This window comes from Stigmatopora nigra, chromosome 3 (assembly GCF_051989575.1).
Source record: "Stigmatopora nigra isolate UIUO_SnigA chromosome 3, RoL_Snig_1.1, whole genome shotgun sequence".
NCBI lineage: Eukaryota > Metazoa > Chordata > Actinopteri > Syngnathiformes > Syngnathidae > Stigmatopora > Stigmatopora nigra.
In genome coordinates this window covers 18,123,577-18,143,689 of record NC_135510.1, presented here as the reverse complement: position 1 = coordinate 18,143,689, position 20,113 = coordinate 18,123,577, and the positions used below count along the sequence as shown (strand labels likewise).

The following is a 20,113-nucleotide window of genomic DNA, read 5'->3' as shown; positions in this document are numbered from 1 at the left end:
AAAAAAACACGTTTAGCGGTGTTTACGTCATTAAAATTATGTTTAGAATTGGTAATGTTATTAAAAAAGCAAAAAAAAAACCATAATAATGACAAGCTGAAGTCCATTTTTTTTGTTATTTTTTTGAAAATACAGAGAGAATTTTCATATAAAGTACACTTCTACTTACAAAATTGGCTCCAGAACTTGTTTCGTTACTTGAACATTTCGTAAGTAGAGGTCTACTTTATATGTAAAGTAAAATTATGTTTAGAATTTGTAATGTTATTAAAAAAGCAAAAAAAAACATACTAATGACAAGGTGAAGTCCATTTTTTGTCCATTTTTTTAAAAAAATACAGAGACAATTTACATATAAAGTACACCTCTACTTACGAAATTGTCTCCAGAACTTGTTTCGTAACTTGACAATTTTGTAAGTAGATGTGTACTTTATATGTAAATTCTCGAATTCGTTCTACGGTCCTCAAAAAACTACCAACCAAACCTTTTAAAAATGACCAATTTTGTATGGACAATGTTAGAAACACAAAAAAATGAGCAAAAATGCTAAGTAGAGGTGTACTTTATACGTAAATTCTCTCATTCGTTCTACAATTCTCAAAATCGTCCAACTAAACCTTTTAAAAATGATCAATTTTGTATGGACAATGTGAGAAACAAAAAATAAGCAAAAATGATAAGAAAATTATTAAAATAAATACTAATCATGCCAAAACTTCAAGAGGAAGCTAATGTTAGCATCTAAACAACTTCAAATTATGAATTTAGCATTAAATAGAACCAGTTATTCATAAAAAAAAGGACAAAGTTGCTTTTAACCACACTCAGAAAAAAAATATATGGGAGAGTTTTTGGGAGACAGCCAATGGGAAGCCAGCGTTATGTAGGGAGATTGTCAAGCAGGACACAATGCTATGGTGACACTTTCAAAATAAAATGACGGTTAAATTTTTGGAGGATTTCGTCATTTTGACTTTGTTTTCATATATCGAAGCACTCAATTTCATAAGATGAAAAAATTCATATGTAGAAGCATTTGTAAGTAGAGGTTTTGAAAAATTATATGAAATAAAACACAAAATCTATTGATTGTTGACTGACACGTTCACAATACTCATTTGTGATGATTCCTTGTATTCAAGGACTGGCTGTGTATAATTTAGCATGAGGTTTGTGAATGTCATGTGACATAACAACAACAACAACAATGGCTGCTTGGCTTGCTCATTTCATTGCTCGCAAAAAGGGGAAAATAGATAATGACATTGGAGCTCTTCTCGTAGCTTCCTCCCGCGGGAACGCCCGGTCACCGCCTGCGCCCTCGCCATTTATCACGTCTAGCCTCTGTGCACGTGCCCGCCGATCCCCCCGCGACCCCTGAAAGAGCGCCGCCATCGCGTGGCATCTCAAGTGTTTCTGGGAGATTAGCCTTCTCCTTTTGAGACCTTTGCTTTTCTCCAGTTAGCTTTTTTTATAATCCATTCGAGCACTTTTAGGCGGCGTTATGTTCAAGGATCGGAAATTGTGCATCTGCATAAATAGAAAATCTTTTACTTTAGTTGTAGTACTTCCCACAACAGTATATACTGTATTTTATAGCATATATGCTGTATAGGTCGATCAATATAATGACACCTGAAGCAAGGGTACGGCTTATATGCGCATAAAATAAACTTGACAAAGGTTATGGTTTTTCTTAAGATTTTCCCTTCAAAGTAACATTTTTACTCCCTATTAAAACCATGAAAATGGAAGCGAAAATTGTGTATCAGGGGGCGGCTTATATGCGAGAAATTTAAAAATTATACGATTTTAAGGGAGTGGCTTATACGTGGGGGCGGCTAATATACGAAAAAATATGGTACTATATTATTTATTTTGTGTATACATGTGAATATGTGTATATGCGTTTATATGTATATGTGTATACATGTGTATGTATATGTGTATATATGTGTATATGTGTTTATATGTATATATGTGTATACATGTGTATGTATATTTATATATGTGTATACATGTGTATATATATGTGTATACATGTGTATATATATGTGTATACATGTGTGTATATGTGTATACATGGGTATATATATGTATATGTGTGTATACATGTGTATATATGTGTATACATGTGTATATATATATATGTGTATACATGTGTATATATGTGTATACATGTGTATGTGTGTATACATGTGTATATGTGTGTATACATGTGTATATGTGTATACATGTGTATACATGTGTATATATATATATATATTTTTTTTTTACAATTTTTATTTATTTTTAAATTTATTTTTCAAACAATATCATTTCTCCCGCGTGATCATTTCCTAAAGCAAGATTCAACCTCGGATTTAAAAAAAAAAAATGGGTTCCATGTTTTTCAATTAAAGTTCTCCAATGACATTTTACTGCATTAGCCTGCAGGCTCTTATGAAAGTGTAAGCACTGGAGCACTCGTTAAATCCTAAATTATAGCAAAATCCCCCCGTGAATTGAAATCATTAGTTGACAGCTTGTTCCCCAGTTCAAAAAATGTCGTTAGTGAATCGGACTGCATTGCTATAATCTCTTTTGTAATTATGGTCAGGCAAGAGAATTTTGTTTGATTGGCTAGTGTGTCTAAAATGAGAATGGACGACGTTTAAAGGAATTTATTTCAATGCCGTTTTTGTTTTGCTATTGATATCATTGAATTCACATGATTTGGAACCATCCTCCTTTAGTAAAAGTTAATGTTGTGTCGTTTTTTATGATTTTAATTCAAATTAAGATGATAGTAAAATATAGAGCTTTTTGAAGAAATTGAAAAAAAATAAACTTTAACTTCCCATATTTTCACTTTGTTTTTTAGTAAAAAAAAACAGTACAAGCATTAAATTGCTAAACAGAGTATTTCTTGTTTTCCGCTTATTTTATTTTCTGTAGATTAAAAATATATTTTGCTAATTATGAAAATATTTAAAACAGGCAAATTAAGATTTATTTATTTCTAAGAAAGTTCCAATATTTTTTGAATTAAAAACTGAATATTTAATATTATCTATATATCATATGTATATATTTTTTATCATATTTTTTTCTAATATAAAAAATAAAAATATAACAATATATTTAATTTTATTTTATTTGAATTATTTCATATTAGAAAAAAATAATAATAATTATGTTTTTCCCTTTTTCCAATAAAAAATCAATTAAATGACAACATTACTGTTTAAAATAAATATTTTCCCCATTACACGTTATTTAAAAAAGTGAAATAAAATTAAATTGATGAAAAGAATACACCAGAATTTCTGCTAAAAGCCTCAAAAATATGATTTTTAAAACTTTTTAGGCCCGTCAGTGATTAAAAAACCCGTCATTTCATCCATCAATTCATTTTGTCAACCTCGACGGGAAACACAACGCCCCCTCGAACCCTAAAAACCACATGTCCCCCAACAAAAAATAGCTTTGACACTCCTGACATCCACAATGAGATGAATCAAGCCCCTTTTTGGGTTCTTGGTCCCATTTTCTAATTGAAGGCGTCTTTCTTCCCAGGTGACCTTGGGGGTGTTCGGCAACGAAGAGGAGGTGATTTCCAACCCGCTGTCTCCCAGCGTTATCCAAGGCATCATCTACAGCAAGTGCTGCCCAATCGGAGGGGAACGTGAGGCCGTCCTGCAGCAGGAACTTGTCATCCATATTGGATGGATCATCTCCAATAGCCCGGAGCTCTTCAGCGGCATGCTCAAGATCCGAGTTGGGTTCGTTATGCTTCATTTTCCTTCTTTAAGTCGGCGTTTAGAATGTCTTTCCAGTTTGTAATAGAGTACGTAGAAGAGTAACGTAATTTTCTCGCCTCTGCGTATAAGCCGTACCTTTAAAATTGCCTTAAAATCATTGAATATACAATTTCTCTTATATAAGACGCCCCCTGATTTACAATTTTCACTTGCATATTCATGGTTTTAATAGGGAATACAAATATGTTACATTGAAAAATCATCGCAGGTGGGTTATTGTATGAATCATCTTTTTTTTAGGTACAAATACGGCTTATATGCGAGAATTGACAGTATTTGTATGCAATTTTTACCTTCATATTCATGGTTTTAACCAAATGTTACTTTGAAGGGAAAGCTGTGTTTAAAAAAAAGAGAATATATATATATATATATATATATATATATATATATATATATATATATATATATATATATATATATATATATATATATATATATATATATATATATATATATATATATATATATATATATATATATATATATATATATATATATATATATGCATTTATACACATAAAAAAATATATATACATGTGTATATATATATTTTTATGTGTATATATGTATATGAATGTATATATTTTATATATATATATATATATATATATTATTCTTTATATATTATATATACTTTGAAGGGAAAGCTGTGTTTAAAAAAAAGAAAAAATATATATATATATGCATTTATACACATAAAAATATATATATATACATGTGTATATATGTATTTTTATGTGTATATATGTATATGAATGTATATATTTTATATATATATATATTTTTTTTTCTTTATATAGACACATGTAGACAAATTTATATAGATTTATTTAAAGAATATTGAAGTACTGTATTTATTCGCATATTAGCCCCTCCCTTAAAGTTCCCATTCCATAAAACCATTGAATTTTATAATTTCCCTCGTATAAGCCGCCCCCCAACTCACAATTTTCATCTCCATATTCATAGTTTTAATAGGGAGTACAAATGTCTTACTTTAAAGGCAAAATCTTTAAAAAAAATCATCACACATCATTTGGGTCAATATCATAAGGCAGTTAAATTCAAAAAGGAAGTCATGTGAGCAGTACAACCAGGAAGTTTGTCCATAGCGGTCTAATTTATCATCCCTAGGTAAGATGGCAGCGCCCTGAGCTAGCAAGTGAGTTTTTTCACGTTTTATCCAAGATGTTTTTTACTGTAATTATGAAATACTATATTTATTCACATGTAGGTGATTGACAGCAGCCTTTAAACAAAAAAAAACGTTTTTACTGACTCATAAGTGTGTGTTCTAATAGCCTTTCCCAGTCAAATTGAGTTTGACCTCAATAAATGGCAACAAACCATCTTTCCAAGGCTAACAGTCTTCCCCGTTTGGCTTCCATAGCTGGATCGTCCAAGCCATGAAACAAGAACTAAAGATCCGAGCATCAGACATGCCCCCCCAGGACATCTACCAACTATCCCCCAGCGACATCAAGCAACTCCTCCTGGACGTTTTGCAACCTCAACACACCGGCCGGTACTCCAAATCTTACTCTTTCTTCCTCATTCCAAGTCTTATTTTGAAAATCCTCCCCATTTCTAATTTTTTTTTGAATCGTCCACATCCATCTCGCCCTATCTACCGCATCATTTTATTAAATCTCCGCCTTCTTCATCTTATCTCATCAAAACGGGACAATTTCTTCAGTTGGGCTCACTTTCGCCCCCTGCAGGTCTTGGCTACACCGTCGACAGATTGATGGATCGCTAAATAGAACTCCTCTCGGTTTTTATGACCGGGTTTGGCAAATCCTGGAGAGGACCCCCAATGGGATACTGGTTGCCGGTACGCATCTCCCTCAGGTACCTTTCAGAGTTATATTTATGTTTATACATATATACATATACAGTGTTCCCTCGGTTATCGCGGTTAATGAGACCGGGACCATCCGCAATAAGTGAATTTCCACGAAGTAGGGATTCCCCTAAAAAAATGCTTAATTTGAATTTAATTCAAAAAAAAATAATTTTTTGTCTATTTTTTTAATGTTTTTTTTTAATTTATTTTTTTTAAATATTTTTTTTACCCCCCTGTATACAGTACACCAGTGTATCCCAACCTTTTTTGAGCCGAGGCACACTTTTTGCATTGAAAAAAATCTCAAGGGACACCACCATCTGAAAATCTTTGTCGCCTATATTTATAATAGTTATTCTCATCGAAGTTTTATCAGCAGAAATCGCATCCAAAATTATTCCAAAATCAAATTTTTCACAATGACCTAATATCACGGAAATTTGGCCTGTGGACCCTGAACAACTTCCGGTTTGAGTGATGCAAATAACCAAGTAAAGCTATTGATCGCATCATTTTATGATTTTTCTCTAAATATTACTTAAATCTCCTAATATTCCGCAAAAAAAATTGTTCTCACACAGACTTTACGTCAGCAAAAGTTGATGCCCTAGAAACCAGACAACTTCTGTTTCGACTTAGAGAAAGAGCAAAAAAATTACTGTTTGACAACTTGAATCAAATAATAGTATAATCTACAATTTTTCGTCCATCATATTTTGATATGATTCTTGTAATAGTTCCATTTTAATCTCCTTATATTCATATACATTTTTCTCTCTCAATATCACATTGTATGACTTCTTGCAATTTCCCACGGCACACCAGTGTGCCGCGGCACAGTGGTTGGGAAACACTGCAGTACAGCATATAGAATACGGGTAGAGATAGTGAAATTCATGTTATAACAAAAAAAACTGTAAAATATGTTGTTTCAATGTAATATTTGTATCTTTTTTTTTTGCCCAAAAAAATCCGCGAAGCTCTGAGTCCGCGGTAGCTAAACCGCGAAGTAGCGAGGGAACACTGTAATGTCCTTTGGATCACCAACAAGTTGCCGCCATTTTTTTTGTTAGCAACCGACTCTTTCTGACATGACCATGTACGAGATGAACTTCTCTCTCCTGGTGGAGGACATGCTGAAGAGTATTGTACTGCCGGAGTACAGACAGACCGTTGTGGAGGTAATTAGACCATAAAAATGCTGAAGGTGAGGTCAAATTCATTCATGATTAATACCACTTATTACCACAAGGGTTGCTGTGGTGCTGGAGGCTATTCCAGCTAGCTGTAGGCAAATTCCACACAGGACCGTTTGGAATCGAGGATTAGACGCTCGATTAGGCAGATGTGCTAACCATGTTTGCAGTCAATTATGGTATTTTCTCGCATATAAGCCGTATTTGTTGCAAAAAAAATGATAACTCAATCAAGAGTTTAATATCTAAGTACTGTTGAAACCAGCTCTCAAAATTATATTCATGAGAGTTCAATATCTAAATATCTACTGTTTTCAACAGTACTTAGATATTAAAAGTACTTCGATATTAAACAGTACTTCAATATGAAACATTACTTCGATATTAAACAGTACTTCGATATGAAACATTACTTCGATATTAAACAGTACTTCGATATGAAACATTACTTCAATAATAAACAGTACTTCAATATGAAACATTACTTCGGTATTAAACAGTACTTAGATATTAAACAGTACTTGGATATAAAACAGAACTTGGATATTAAACAGTACTTAGATATCAAACAGTAATTGAATATTAAACAGTACTTAGGAATTGAACAGTACTTAGGAATTAAACGGTACTTAGATATCGAACAGTACTTGGATATCAAACAGTACTTGGATATTAAACAGTACTTAGATATTAAACAGTAGTTAAATATTAAACAGTACTTGGATATTAAACAGTACTTAGATATTAAACTCTCTCATGAATATAATTTTAAGAGCTGGTTTCAACTCTCTGTCACCATTTGACCGGCGACCAAACGTCCGAGCTGCAGGCAAAACTCATTTATTTCAAAATAGAGAAAAGATAAACAAATAAAATGCTGAACAAAATGTATTTTGACGTCTATGAATAAAATCCATGAAAAAAATAAACCGTATCTTGCATAAAACTTGAAAAAAACCCACTCAATAGATCATCATCTATCAGTAGATAGCACGACAATTTGACACCAAATATTTAAATCAAATCCCCAATCTGCCTCTTCTCCACAATCAGCTACTAATGGTAGTCGCAATTGTCCTGGAGAGAAACCCTGAAGTGGACTTTGCCGACAAGGTGGACTTGGACAGCCTGGTGAAGGAAGCCTTTACAGACTTCCAACGGGATCACAATCCCACCCAAGTCCTTGAAAAACAGGTACCAAAACCTCCATCCTCATCCCACTTGTCCCCTTCCAAAAAAATCACATTCCCAACATCTCCACAGGACTATCCACAGGAATTTTACAACACGCCCCCTGTAGGCCGGAGAGGAACCTCCAGCTACCTGACCAAGGCCGTCATGACCCTCCTCCTACAGGGTGACGTAAAACCCTGCAAAGATGACCCATGCTCCGTTAGCTAGAAGCTACCATGCTAAATTCCCATCAATCTATTCGCTAGATTTGCACGTGGTTGTTGGAACTACAAACTAACAAGGTACTCCGTCCGATTGTTGTCATTCTAACTTGTAAAACGGGGTAGCTACAATGTTTTTTTTATCCGTTTACGCAACACTCGGAAGTTTTGGGGGGAAAAAATGGCCGGTTAGTAAGGAATTTTGAAGGGATTTAAGAGTAGCTAAGTAAGTTAGCATTTTGCGCTATGCTAAAGTGCTAAGCTAAGCTTAGACTTTTGAGAGTTGGTTAAGATTTAAACAATATATGTGGATAAACACCAATTTGATGAGAAATTGGGGGTTTGGTGGGTTTACATTTTTTTGTCAGAAAGACAACTTTTCGGCATTTTACTATGCATGCTAGCTAGTAGCTAATGTCATGCTAATATAGCCAAACTAGGCCTTATTTGAAGAAGGGAAGTGTTCATAAAGTCTTGCTCGTTATGGTGATTTGTTTTTCTGAAAAAGTGATGTTTCAAAATCATAGATTTTAAATGTGAATCGCGTTTTGGCGTTTAAAAACATACGGAATGTTTAGATCGGAAAGGGTTGCATGCACAATTTGTTTTGGTTTGCCGGATGGAAGGAATGACGGAGGAATAAACACAGATCGATATTTAAAAGTACAAACGCTTATTGTTTGTTATAGTAGTATTTAAAATGAGGTATTTTCCAGCTTTCTAGTGTATTTTTTAGAAATCAAATTTGTTAACGATTAACAAAAATACAGTGGTACCTCGAGATATGAGCTAAATGCGTTCTGAGACTGAGCTCGTATGTCAATTTGCTTGTAACTCAAATGTTTCCGATATGAACTAAAAACAAATTAATTTGTTTCAATGTTCTAAAAAACACCCAAAACAGGACATTGGATTGGAAAAACATTTTCTTTTGTACTAATTCGACATCTATTAACACAGTATCAAATAACTAGTAGTTTAATAGTACTAAAATGTGTTTAAAAGTACAAAAATTATACAGGTGGACTTGGATTACAATGCAGAGACACTCAAAAATAAGTTTAATCTAACCTTACACCAAACTTAATTCAAATTTTGTGTTACATTTTGATACCTTCTTGGCTCTATTGGCCCCGCCTCCACCCTGACTTTCACATCCAACCTATCGAGAGTTGATTGCTTTTGTCTTCCCTTCAAAATATTCCCAAAATGATGGACACAAATGTCCTCACAATAGGATAACACACGACCACTTGCCAAGGAGAAGTACTATATACTCCTCTCGTATTACCAAACAAGCTCTGCCATTCGCACTGACTAATGCGAAAAAAAAACACATTTGTCTCGTATCTCAAATTGTTCGTATGTCGGGGCACTCATATGTCGAGGGACCACTGTAACTTTAACAAAAATATGTGGAAACAGCAAAAACGTTCAAAAAGTGTTCGCTTTAATCCAAAAATTGGCGGATATCTCACTTCTCTTTATCATGGAATGTTGCCTGGGTGAAAAGGGAAAGGTTATATTGATCAATTCCACCGAGAAATCCATAATTGGCTGCTCATTAAAGGTTCCCATGTGCCGACACATCATTAGTGAATGGATCCAAGGGTTAAAGAACAAACAGTTGATTGGAAAGACACTTAGAAAATCCCACAATGGACCATTTAACTTGCCTTTATATCCAAATCCTTAAGGCTCCTTTAACTACAGTAGTACAGAGTAGTCAATTTTAACAAAATTGTGTATTATTAGAAGACTATTGTTTGGATCTGATAGATTTCCCTCCACAAAATAATGGGTTTCTTCAATATGATCTGACTTTTATCATTTTTTTTTCAAATTTTGAACTCCAAGTTACATAATTTCTACCTCATTTTAAACCCTAAGCCAACAAGTACCGTATTTTCACGACTATAAGGCGCACTGCGTTATAAGGCGCACCCCCAATGAATGACATTTTTTCCATATATAAGGCGCACTGTATTATAAGGCGCACTGTCTATTTTGGAGAAAATGTAAGACTTTTAAGTGCGCCTTATAGTGGTGAAAATACGGTAATTGCTATTGACTTCCAGGTATGAAGCACTCACTCACTACACAGTCACCTCTAGAGCCAGCCATTGTTGATGTTTTGGATTTTTTGGTATAAAATCTTGCAGTGGGGGAGGAGCTACATGAAGGAATATTTTGTAAACTAAGATGGCATCTGCATATTTAACAGTATTGTTTCAGTTCAGACGTTTGTGTTTTTTTAATATCCGACAGTGGTGGTTTTTCGTCTTTGGTTTTCTTTTTTTTCCATATTTAAGGCGCACTGGATTATAAGGCCCACTGTCTATTTTGGAGAAAATCTAAGACTTTTAAGTGCGCCTTATAGTCGTGAAAATACGGTAATCAATCTGTCTAACGCAAATGCCCGGTTGACTTGTCCTCTGTGGACAACAATTCCACTGCTCAAGTCCTAAATTCCCCGACACGTAGATGTCGTAACTTCACATCGGGCCCAAGGTGACCCCCCCTGGTGGTATCACAATGTTATATTAGGCGGGCGGGGACGGGACAGTAGCCATATTATGAATCAAAGCTAAATGACACTCCCGTCTGGGATCATAAAAGCAGAGCCACTTAGCCACCCAGCTGTTTACCACTTTTGACCTTATAGCATCTTTTTGCTTTCATTTCAATGACAAAAGGGGAAAATTGTGTTGCCGTGGCAACAACACAGACTAAACATTGATTTAACACCATGCAAATTGGAAACAACATTATAGAAAGGAACCTAGAATGTTTGAAATTGCTTCTTGAAGATCAATATTTTCTATCCTTCAAAAAAGTTTGAATATATTTAATGTATTGACAAATATTTTACCTCAAAAATTACAAAAATATTGCAATTATAGTTAGCATTATCAATGTTGGTTTATTACATTGCTCAACCTTCAAATGTCGTTAGAGGGTTTGATCATATGTGCTATTACATGAGCAGACCAGCAGGTGGTAGCAAATATCAACATTTGATACCACTAAAAACCTACGGCAGACTCCATTAGTGTAATTTAAAGCATTCAATTCATCTATAATGTTTAATTTTGTGATTTAGGATGAATATCATGTATCCACATTAATTTTCAATTATAAATAGTGCATGCATTTGTCCGTGACAGGATGTTTGGTCGCCGGACGTTTGGTCGCCGGACGTTTGGTCGCCGGGCGTTTGGTCGCCGGGCGTTTGGTCGCCGGGCGTTTGGTCGCCGGGCGTTTGGTCGCCGGACGTTTGGTCGCCGGGCGTTTGGTCGCCGGGCGTTTGGTCGCCGGGCGTTTGGTCGCCGGACGTTTGGTCGCCGGACGTTTGGTCGCCGGACGTTTGGTCGCCGGGCGTTTGGTCGCCGGGCGTTTGGTCGCCGGGCGTTTGGTCGCCGGGCGTTTGGTCGCCGGGCGTTTGGTCGCCGGGCGTTTGGTCGCCGGGCGTTTGGTCGCCGGGCGTTTGGTCGCCGGGCGTTTGGTCGCCGGGCGTTTGGTCGCCGGGCGTTTGGTCGCCGGACGTTTGGTCGCCGGGCGTTTGGTCGCCGGGCGTTTGGTCGCCGGGCGTTTGGTCGCCGGGCGTTTGGTCGCCGGGCGTTTGGTCGCCGGGCGTTTGGTCGCCGGGCGTTTGGTCGCCGGGCGTTTGGTCGCCGGGCGTTTGGTCGCCGGACGTTTGGTCGCCGGGCGTTTGGTCGCCGGGCGTTTGGTCGCCGGGCGTTTGGTCGCCGGACGTTTGGTCGCCGGACGTTTGGTCGCCGGACGTTTGGTCGCCGGGCGTTTGGTCGCCGGGCGTTTGGTCGCCGGACGTTTGGTCGCCGGGCGTTTGGTCGCCGGGCGTTTGGTCGCCGGGCGTTTGGTCGCCGGGCGTTTGGTCGCCGGGCGTTTGGTGGCCGGGCGTTTGGTCGCCGGGCGTTTGGTCGCCGGGCGTTTGGTCGCCGGGCGTTTGGTCGCCGGGCGTTTGTTCGCCGGGCGTTTGTTCGCCGGGCGTTTGTTCGCCGGACGTTTGGTCGCCGGTCAAATGGTTACTGAGAGTTTACTGTTGAAACCGGCTCTCGAAATTATATTCATGAGAGAGAGAGTTTAATTTCTAAGAGAAAAGTTTAATATCTAAATACTGTTTAATATCTAAGTACTTTTTAATATCTATGTACTGTTTAATATCCAAGTACTGTTTAAAATATAATTACCGTTTAATGTCCAAGTACTGTTGAAACCACCTCTCAAAATTATATTCATGAGAGTTTAATATCTAAATATCTACTGTTTTCAACAGTAGACCAAAAGACCGGTGACCAAATGTCCGAGCATTGCGTTTGTCAACATCAAAGACCATAAACTCCTTTATATAAATTATCTTTTAAATCAAAGATGTTTTTTTTGTACACTACAAAGACAATGAAAAAAAAATGTAGACGATTTAGTTGTATGTATTGAATCATTTTAACTAACTGTCCAGGATGCATTTAAGGTAAAATTTAAGCTAAATATCACATTTTTAAAAATATCCCATGAAAATGTCACCCTGAATGAACTCAAAGAGATCAAAGACACTCTTGAATTTATTGTTTCATGACTTTTAACGGATGTCCTTCCAAAAATTTTGCCCTTTTTGGGGAAAGTCTGAATCAGCGACCACATGGCCTTGAAAACAAAACGTGGCTTTCCTTGAAATTCGACGCATCCCAAAAGTTTTGCAGCCAAGTGGCATCTTGCATACCAAGCAATGTGGCATAGAAGGGTGGACACCATCATTAAAAATGCATGCTTTTGATACTTTTGGCAGGCCAAAATGGCACAATAAAAAACAGGACCATAAAAACAACAACAATATGACAATGATGACCTCTAAACAGGGTCATTGTTATCAAAAATTGAGGATTTTACTAAATCGGTTTAGGGTTATATCTTATATACGTGTTTTTGGGAATATCAAAGATGGTTAGGAGCCCTCAATTAACCTTATAATGCTTATTTTTTAAAGACTTTAAGTTATTGTAATTTTCGTAAACACGCATTCGTGCACATATTAAGTTTTTATTGCATTCAGCCAATCACAGAGCACAAAAAGAGGGACAACCAATCATAGCTAAGGTCGATTTAGCATACAATTAGCTTAGCATGCATGGTTTGGGGATGTTGGAGGAAATTTGGGTCCCCAGAGAAAACCAACGCAAGACCGGCAGAACATACAAATTCCAGAAAGTGAGGTCCTACTTGGAATCGAACCCAGGAGCCCAGAACTGTGAGTCCAATGCGCCAAATACTTATCTGCTTGTTTTAGATTATATGAAATATTATCTCAAAATTTGGCTTATACTTCAGTGCAACTTGTTTTTTTTCCTTTAATTGTGTATTTTTTGGCTGGTGCGACTTATACTCAGGTGCGACTTATACTCAGGTGCGACTTATACTCAGGTGCGACTTATACTCAGGTGCGACTTATACTCAGGTGCGACTTATACTCCGTTTTTTTACTTATGCTTGGGTTTTTTTTACTTATACTTGTTTTTTACTTAACTTGGGTTTTTTACTTATATTCAGGTGTGACTTATACTCAGGTGCGACTTATACTCCATTATTTTACTTATACTTAGTTTTTTCCATATACTTGGGTTTTTTACCTATACTCAGGTGACTTATACTCAGGTGAGACTTATACTCAGATGCGACATATACTCAGGTGCGACTTATACTCCAGTACGACTTTTACTCCAGTGCGACTTATACTCCAGTGCAACTTATACTCAGGTACGACTTATACTCCAGTGCGACTTATACTCAGGTGCGACTTATACTCCGAAATACACAGTCTTCCGTGACCTGGGCTGGCCACTAATGAGCTGAGCTAATGCTAACGCTAATCCTTTCCAACAAACGTCCACTGAGGAGGCCGCTATCCCCGAATAGGTCAACATACATCATCCCAAACTATTTTCTGTGACAAGGAATCGAGCCCGAGGTGATGTCACATTTCCGGCCGCAAAAGTCTTTGCGAGGACCGCTGAGCCGAGCGAGTGGTCACTGCCTCTCAGCTGAGCCGCAGAATGCTCTCTCATTCACTCCAATCAGGGCGGAAAATTGTCAGACAAGAGCCCCGGCACCCTGCCCCACCTACACCCAGGAGTACAAACCCCCCCCCCCCCCCCAGCCCCCTTATTGCTACCCACTAGCCCACCCCTACCCCGCACTCCCTCGCACTCCACTGCCCGGATGACTGGCTTCCTGTGGGCCCCGGCGGCGTTTGAAAGCGGTCAGCAGCATCAGACCAAACAAGCCGGTACTCTGCTGCGGGCTTTGAAGTGGCCCTGGTTGAGAGGGGGTCTTTGATGAGCTCATGTGCAAATGCCCCGGCTGTCATTATTTAGCACCGCCGGTGTTTCTCCGCGCTGACATGCAGCCCCCTTTTGTAGCCATGAGAACACGCGGGAAGAAAGAGGTGCCGCCGTCACACGCCATTAACGTCATGTTGACTAGGACGGGGTTGCCGTGGTTCTCCGTGGCGTACCGGTCGCAATCGTTGTAGTCGTCCACAAAAGCGGCGCGGCTTGACCGCAAGCCCTCGACAAGGGTCTACTCGAGGCTAATTACGTAGAAGTGTATGTGTATGTATATGTATATATGTTAATGTGTATATATGTATATGTGTATATATGTGTATGTGTATATATGTGTATGTGTATATATATTTATATGTATATGTGTATATATATATTTATATGTATGTGTATATATATTTATATGTATATGTGTATATATATTTATATGTATGTGTATATATATATTTATATGTATGTGTATATATATTTATATGTATATGTGTATATATGTATGTGTATATTTGTGTATATATGTATGTGTATATATGTATATGTGTATATATATGTATACGTATGTGTATATGTGTGTATATATAGATAGATATGTGTGTATATATAGATAGATATGTGTGTATATATAGATATACATATAAATATATATTTACATATACATATAAATATATATACACACATACATATATACACTTACATATACACATGTACAAATATACACATATACACATATACACATGTACACGTGTACACGTATGCACGTATACAAGTATACACATATACACATTTACACACATATACATGTGTTTGTGCATGTATACATGTGTGTATGTATATGCATATATATATATATAAAAAAAAATATATTTTTATTCTTTAATTGCTATTGCAAAATATGTGAATGCAAGACGAATACTGCATTTATATATCAAATGTGGGCCCCCAAAATATTATATAGTGTTGTCTCCCATCTTAAATGTGAATTTTAATGTCTCTTGGATTGTCTACTGCTGTTTGTCTTTGGTTTAGAACAAACTTTGAGAAGCTTCCATGCTTTTAAGCAAGTCAGCACATCGGATCACATACACCACTTCAATATCAACATTTTGTCTGTCTACTGACCTCCCTCCATCTTTGCGTTTGCTTTTGTGTGGGTGTCCATGTGTGTGTTTTTGTGTGTGTAGAGGAGAAAGCAAAGTCAAGAAAAATCAACATTAGTCACAAAGCTTCGTCCACGAGGGAACAAATCGATGAGTTTGTCTTTTGTCTGTCGGCAAAAGTGAGGCTGTTTGCTTTTGAGTCGCCAGGCAATCGGATCCTTTGGGGGTAAGAAGCATAATAGTTGTTGGATGTCAAAGTGACACCTGGAATGATAACAAGAATGGACTTTTTTTTTGTTAGAATTTTATACGTCAACCGGAACGGAGCGGGAACTCATTTGAACCTTGGGGGGGTCCAGATCCGGCACCCCCACCTCATTTTGGGCAACAAAGTATATTGTGTGTTGACCCTCTGTTTCGTGCTGAAATTCAAATGAAGATGAACGATTTGCGGAAAATTATTATTGGGTAGTGGTCTTAAACATAAAGCCCGGGGGTGTTTTTTGGACCGGGATAATATTTTTCAGGGACACCTTTATTTTAGGGAAAAAAATTAAATGAAACATTTTTTTATTTTATACTTTTTGGTCAATATTTTGCCGGGACCACTTCCACTTTTTTTAGAAAGAAACTTATTTTTTAGTCAAAATTTTGCTGGGACCACTTTTTTTAGGAAAATAAATAAATTAACTTTTTATTTTTTAGGAAATATTTTGCAGAGAACACATTTTTAGGAAGAAAACAATATTTTTTCAACTTTTATTCTTTTTTAGGCAATATATTTACTTTTTTTTTTAAATGGAGCTTTAAATTAATGGTTTTATCTAATTTAGAATTCTTTATACACTAATACTTCAATTGGATCTAAAATGGGGACTTCAAAATATCATCTTGGGGCCACAAATGGCCCTCAGGCTTCATGTTTGAGACCCACTATCCTATAGGAATTACATAAAAATATATTTTTTAAACATCATAATTCGTGCATTAAATGGGTTGAACTGGGAGGACTGAAAATTAAATAAATGGCAACCTAAATTAAATAAAAATAGATCGAAACCAAAGAGTAAAATGGCTTAGCGTTTACATTTTTAGGCATAATTCTGCTGACTAACCAACAATTTAAAAGAAAAAAAAACATCCCACAAGTAGATCTTTTAAAAAAAGAAAACATAAACCAACTTTCCATTGTTTTAATGCAAATTTTGGCATTTCCCGTCCAAAGCATTTTGGCATTTCTGCCTCGTTTAACCCAAAAAAATAAAAATCCTTCTCCTCATTCTTTCATCTTGCTGCGCTTCACGACATGTATTTCTATTTCAATCCATTTCCAGGCATCAAAGTATGGCCCTTCCCTTCCAGATGAGCCACAAATGAAGAGGATGAGATTATCCACGAGAAGATAGCTTCTAAAAACAGGCCGGCGGCCCCCGTCGCGGCCTGATGAACCTGCCGGCCGCCGCGTGTATTTTTACACGACATGTTTATCCCTCATCCTGTAATTTGCCCTTAAAAGTCTGTCTTTTGGTTTAAAGGAAAGAAAAAAACATGGAGAGAGAGAGCGTGCGACCGCCGACCATCGCCACGGGGATTCGGCGAGGGAGGCCTGACCCCGCGGGGCGAGGATTCTTCGAAAAATGCCGGTATTCTTGCTGAGTTTTCTACAAAATATTCAGAGAGGGTTTTTTTTACTGTTCTTTATTGTCGCTGGAAGAACACTGTTGGTTTTGATTGGCGGTTGATGTACAGAGTAGGGTTGTGGTATTTCCACATATCCGGCAGTTGTGATTGGATCGTGATTTGGAGATCGGGATATGGCGTTTTTAGAGGATTATTGTGGGGGTTTTTTTGTATGAAGTGGTACCTTGAGATATGAGCTTAATTCGTTCTGGGACTGAGCCCGTATATAGATTTACTTGTAAGTCAAATGAATGTTTTCTCATATGAATTAAGTAAAAACTAATTAATTTGTTCTAACCCTCTGAAAAAAAACCCAAATATCTGCTCAAAATTTTACTCGTATCTGAAGAAAAATATCTGCCATCAAAATTTTACTCGTATCTAAAGAACAATATCTGCATCAAAATTTTACTCGTATCTCAAGAACAATATCTGCTTAAAATTCTACTCTTATCTCAAGATAAATATCTGCTCAAAATTTTACTCGTATCTCAAGATAAATTATCTGCTCAAAAATTTTACTCCTATCTCAAGATAAATATCTGCATCAAAATTTTACTCCTATCTCAAGATAAATATCTGCATCAAAATTTTACTCCTATCTCAAGATAAATATCTGCATCAAAATTTTACTCCTTTCTCAAGATAAATATCTGCATCAAAATTTTACTCGTATCTCAAGATAAATATTTCCTCAAAATTTTACTCGTATCTCAAGATAAATATTTCCTCAAAATTTTACTCGTATCTCAAGATACATATCTGCATCAACATTTCACTCTTATCTCAAGATAAATATCTGCTCAAAATTTTACTCGTATCTCAAGATAAATATCTGCTCAAAATGTTACCTGTATCTAGAGGTAAACATCTGCTAAAAAAAATTACTCGTATCTCAAGATAAATATCTGCATCAACATTTTACTCGTATCTCAAGACAAATATATGCATCAAAATTTTACCCGTATCTCAAGATATATACCTGCTCAAAATTTTTCCCCTATCCCAAGATAAATCTGCTCAAAATTTTACTCTTATCTCAAATCACTCGTATATCGAGGTACCACTGTACCTTTAAAGTTTTAACTATCCCCAATTAGACTCGGTCCTCATAAATGACTTAAAGAAACTCCCAAAAAGACAACAAAGACCCACAACCCACAGAAAAAAAACTATAGATTCTATCCCTAATCCGCAGAACTGCAAATCAGACCTGGCAACCACTGGACCACCGTGTTGCCCAAGACTAAATCCGTCATTGAAATCTCGCTTTTGGGTCGAGCCAATCATCTCAATTAGACCGCGCCGTAGGACAAAAGAGGCAGAACAAGCGTCAATTAAGCGCTGCCTTCAACCAAACCTGCGCCTTGTCACGTCCCCCCCTAGAAAAGTGGGTACAAAAAATGGGGAAACCCCCCCTCTACTGGAACAAAGCCAAAAAAACACGTTGTAGGTCGGCCGAAATGGATTTGGCTTGTATCAAAGCCACGGGAAACCGCGGTGGGTTGATTCGGGGATACTTTGGCAGGCGGTGAGTACTCGCTTGTTGTTTGTGGCGTGGTGGGCAACACAAGACCATAACGCAACTCCTGGCTTGGACTTCATTATCCACGTCACCTCTGAAGTCAGTTAGTGAGGCTCGGACCCTGTTTGAGGCGGTGGAGTGAGGGGCGAGTAATGGGGCACGCCATTTTTGACCCACTGAGCCACCAACTAGGTCCAACTAGGCCAGCCTACAGAGCAGAATGGGTCAACTATACTGCGTTTGATCCCCAAAGGACCAAATTGGTCAAAAGATGGTGGGTCAAGTCACTTGTAAAGATGAAAATGTGTGATGGTTGGAGTTGGGTCAATTTATTGGTTACCATTGGTCAACATATGTTTCAAAATGGATGGATAACAGTAAATCAGGACTCAAGATTCAGGTCAAGGGGGTGCTGAGACGATTGGTGGCCGGTCTTTTGGTCGCCGGTCAAATGGTGGCAGAGAGTTTACTGTTGAAACCAGCTCTCGAAATTATATTCATGAGAGAGAGTTAAATATCAAAGTACTGTTTAATATCAAAGTACTGTTTAATATCTAAGTACTGTTTAATATATAAGTAATGTTTAATATCTAAGTACTGTTTCATATATAAGTACTGTTTAATATCTAAGTACTGTTTAATATCTAAGTACTGTTTAATATCTAAGAGAGACAGTTTAATATCCAAGAGAGACAGTTTAATATCTGAGAGTTTAATATCCAAGAGAGACAGTTTAATATCTGAGAGTTTAATATCCAAGAGAGACAGTTTAATATCTGAGAGTTTAATATCTAAGAGAGTTTAATATCTGAGAGTTTAATATCTAAGAGAGTTTAATATCTAAGAGAGTTTAATATCTAAGAGTTTAATATCTAAGAAAGTTTAATATCTAAGAGAGTTTAATATCGAAGTACATTTGACCGACGACCAAAAGTCCGCCGACCAAACGACCGCCGACCAAACGACCGCCGAGCAAACGACCGGCGACCAAACGACCGGCGACCAAACGACCGGCGACCAAAAGACCGGCGACCAAAAGACCGGCGACCAAAAGACCGGCGACCAAAAGACCGGCGACCAAAAGACCGGCGACCAAAAGACCGGCGACCAAAAGACCGGCGACCAAAAGACCGGCGACCAAAAGACCGGCGACCAAAAGACCGGCGACCAAAAGACCGGCGACCAAAAGACCGGCGACCAAAAGACCGGC

The 20,113-nt window shown here is 37.2% G+C and overlaps 1 protein-coding gene across 2 annotated transcripts in view; it reads left to right on the top strand.

Annotated features, from left to right (window-relative positions):
• The window catches only part of phkb (phosphorylase kinase, beta), a 54,167-nt gene extending 45,252 nt beyond the window's left edge, over positions 1-8,915 (top strand). For both annotated transcript variants that reach the window (XM_077714187.1, XM_077714188.1), the window contains exons 26-31: positions 3,562-3,767; positions 5,200-5,334; positions 5,531-5,660; positions 6,729-6,836; positions 7,905-8,045; positions 8,115-8,915. In XM_077714187.1, the coding sequence (XP_077570313.1) occupies positions 3,562-3,767; positions 5,200-5,334; positions 5,531-5,660; positions 6,729-6,836; positions 7,905-8,045; positions 8,115-8,252 (858 nt within the window). In that variant the 3' untranslated portion in view covers positions 8,253-8,915. The remainder of the gene's footprint in view (positions 1-3,561; positions 3,768-5,199; positions 5,335-5,530; positions 5,661-6,728; positions 6,837-7,904; positions 8,046-8,114) is intronic.
• The last annotated feature ends 11,198 nt before the right edge of the window (positions 8,916-20,113 follow it).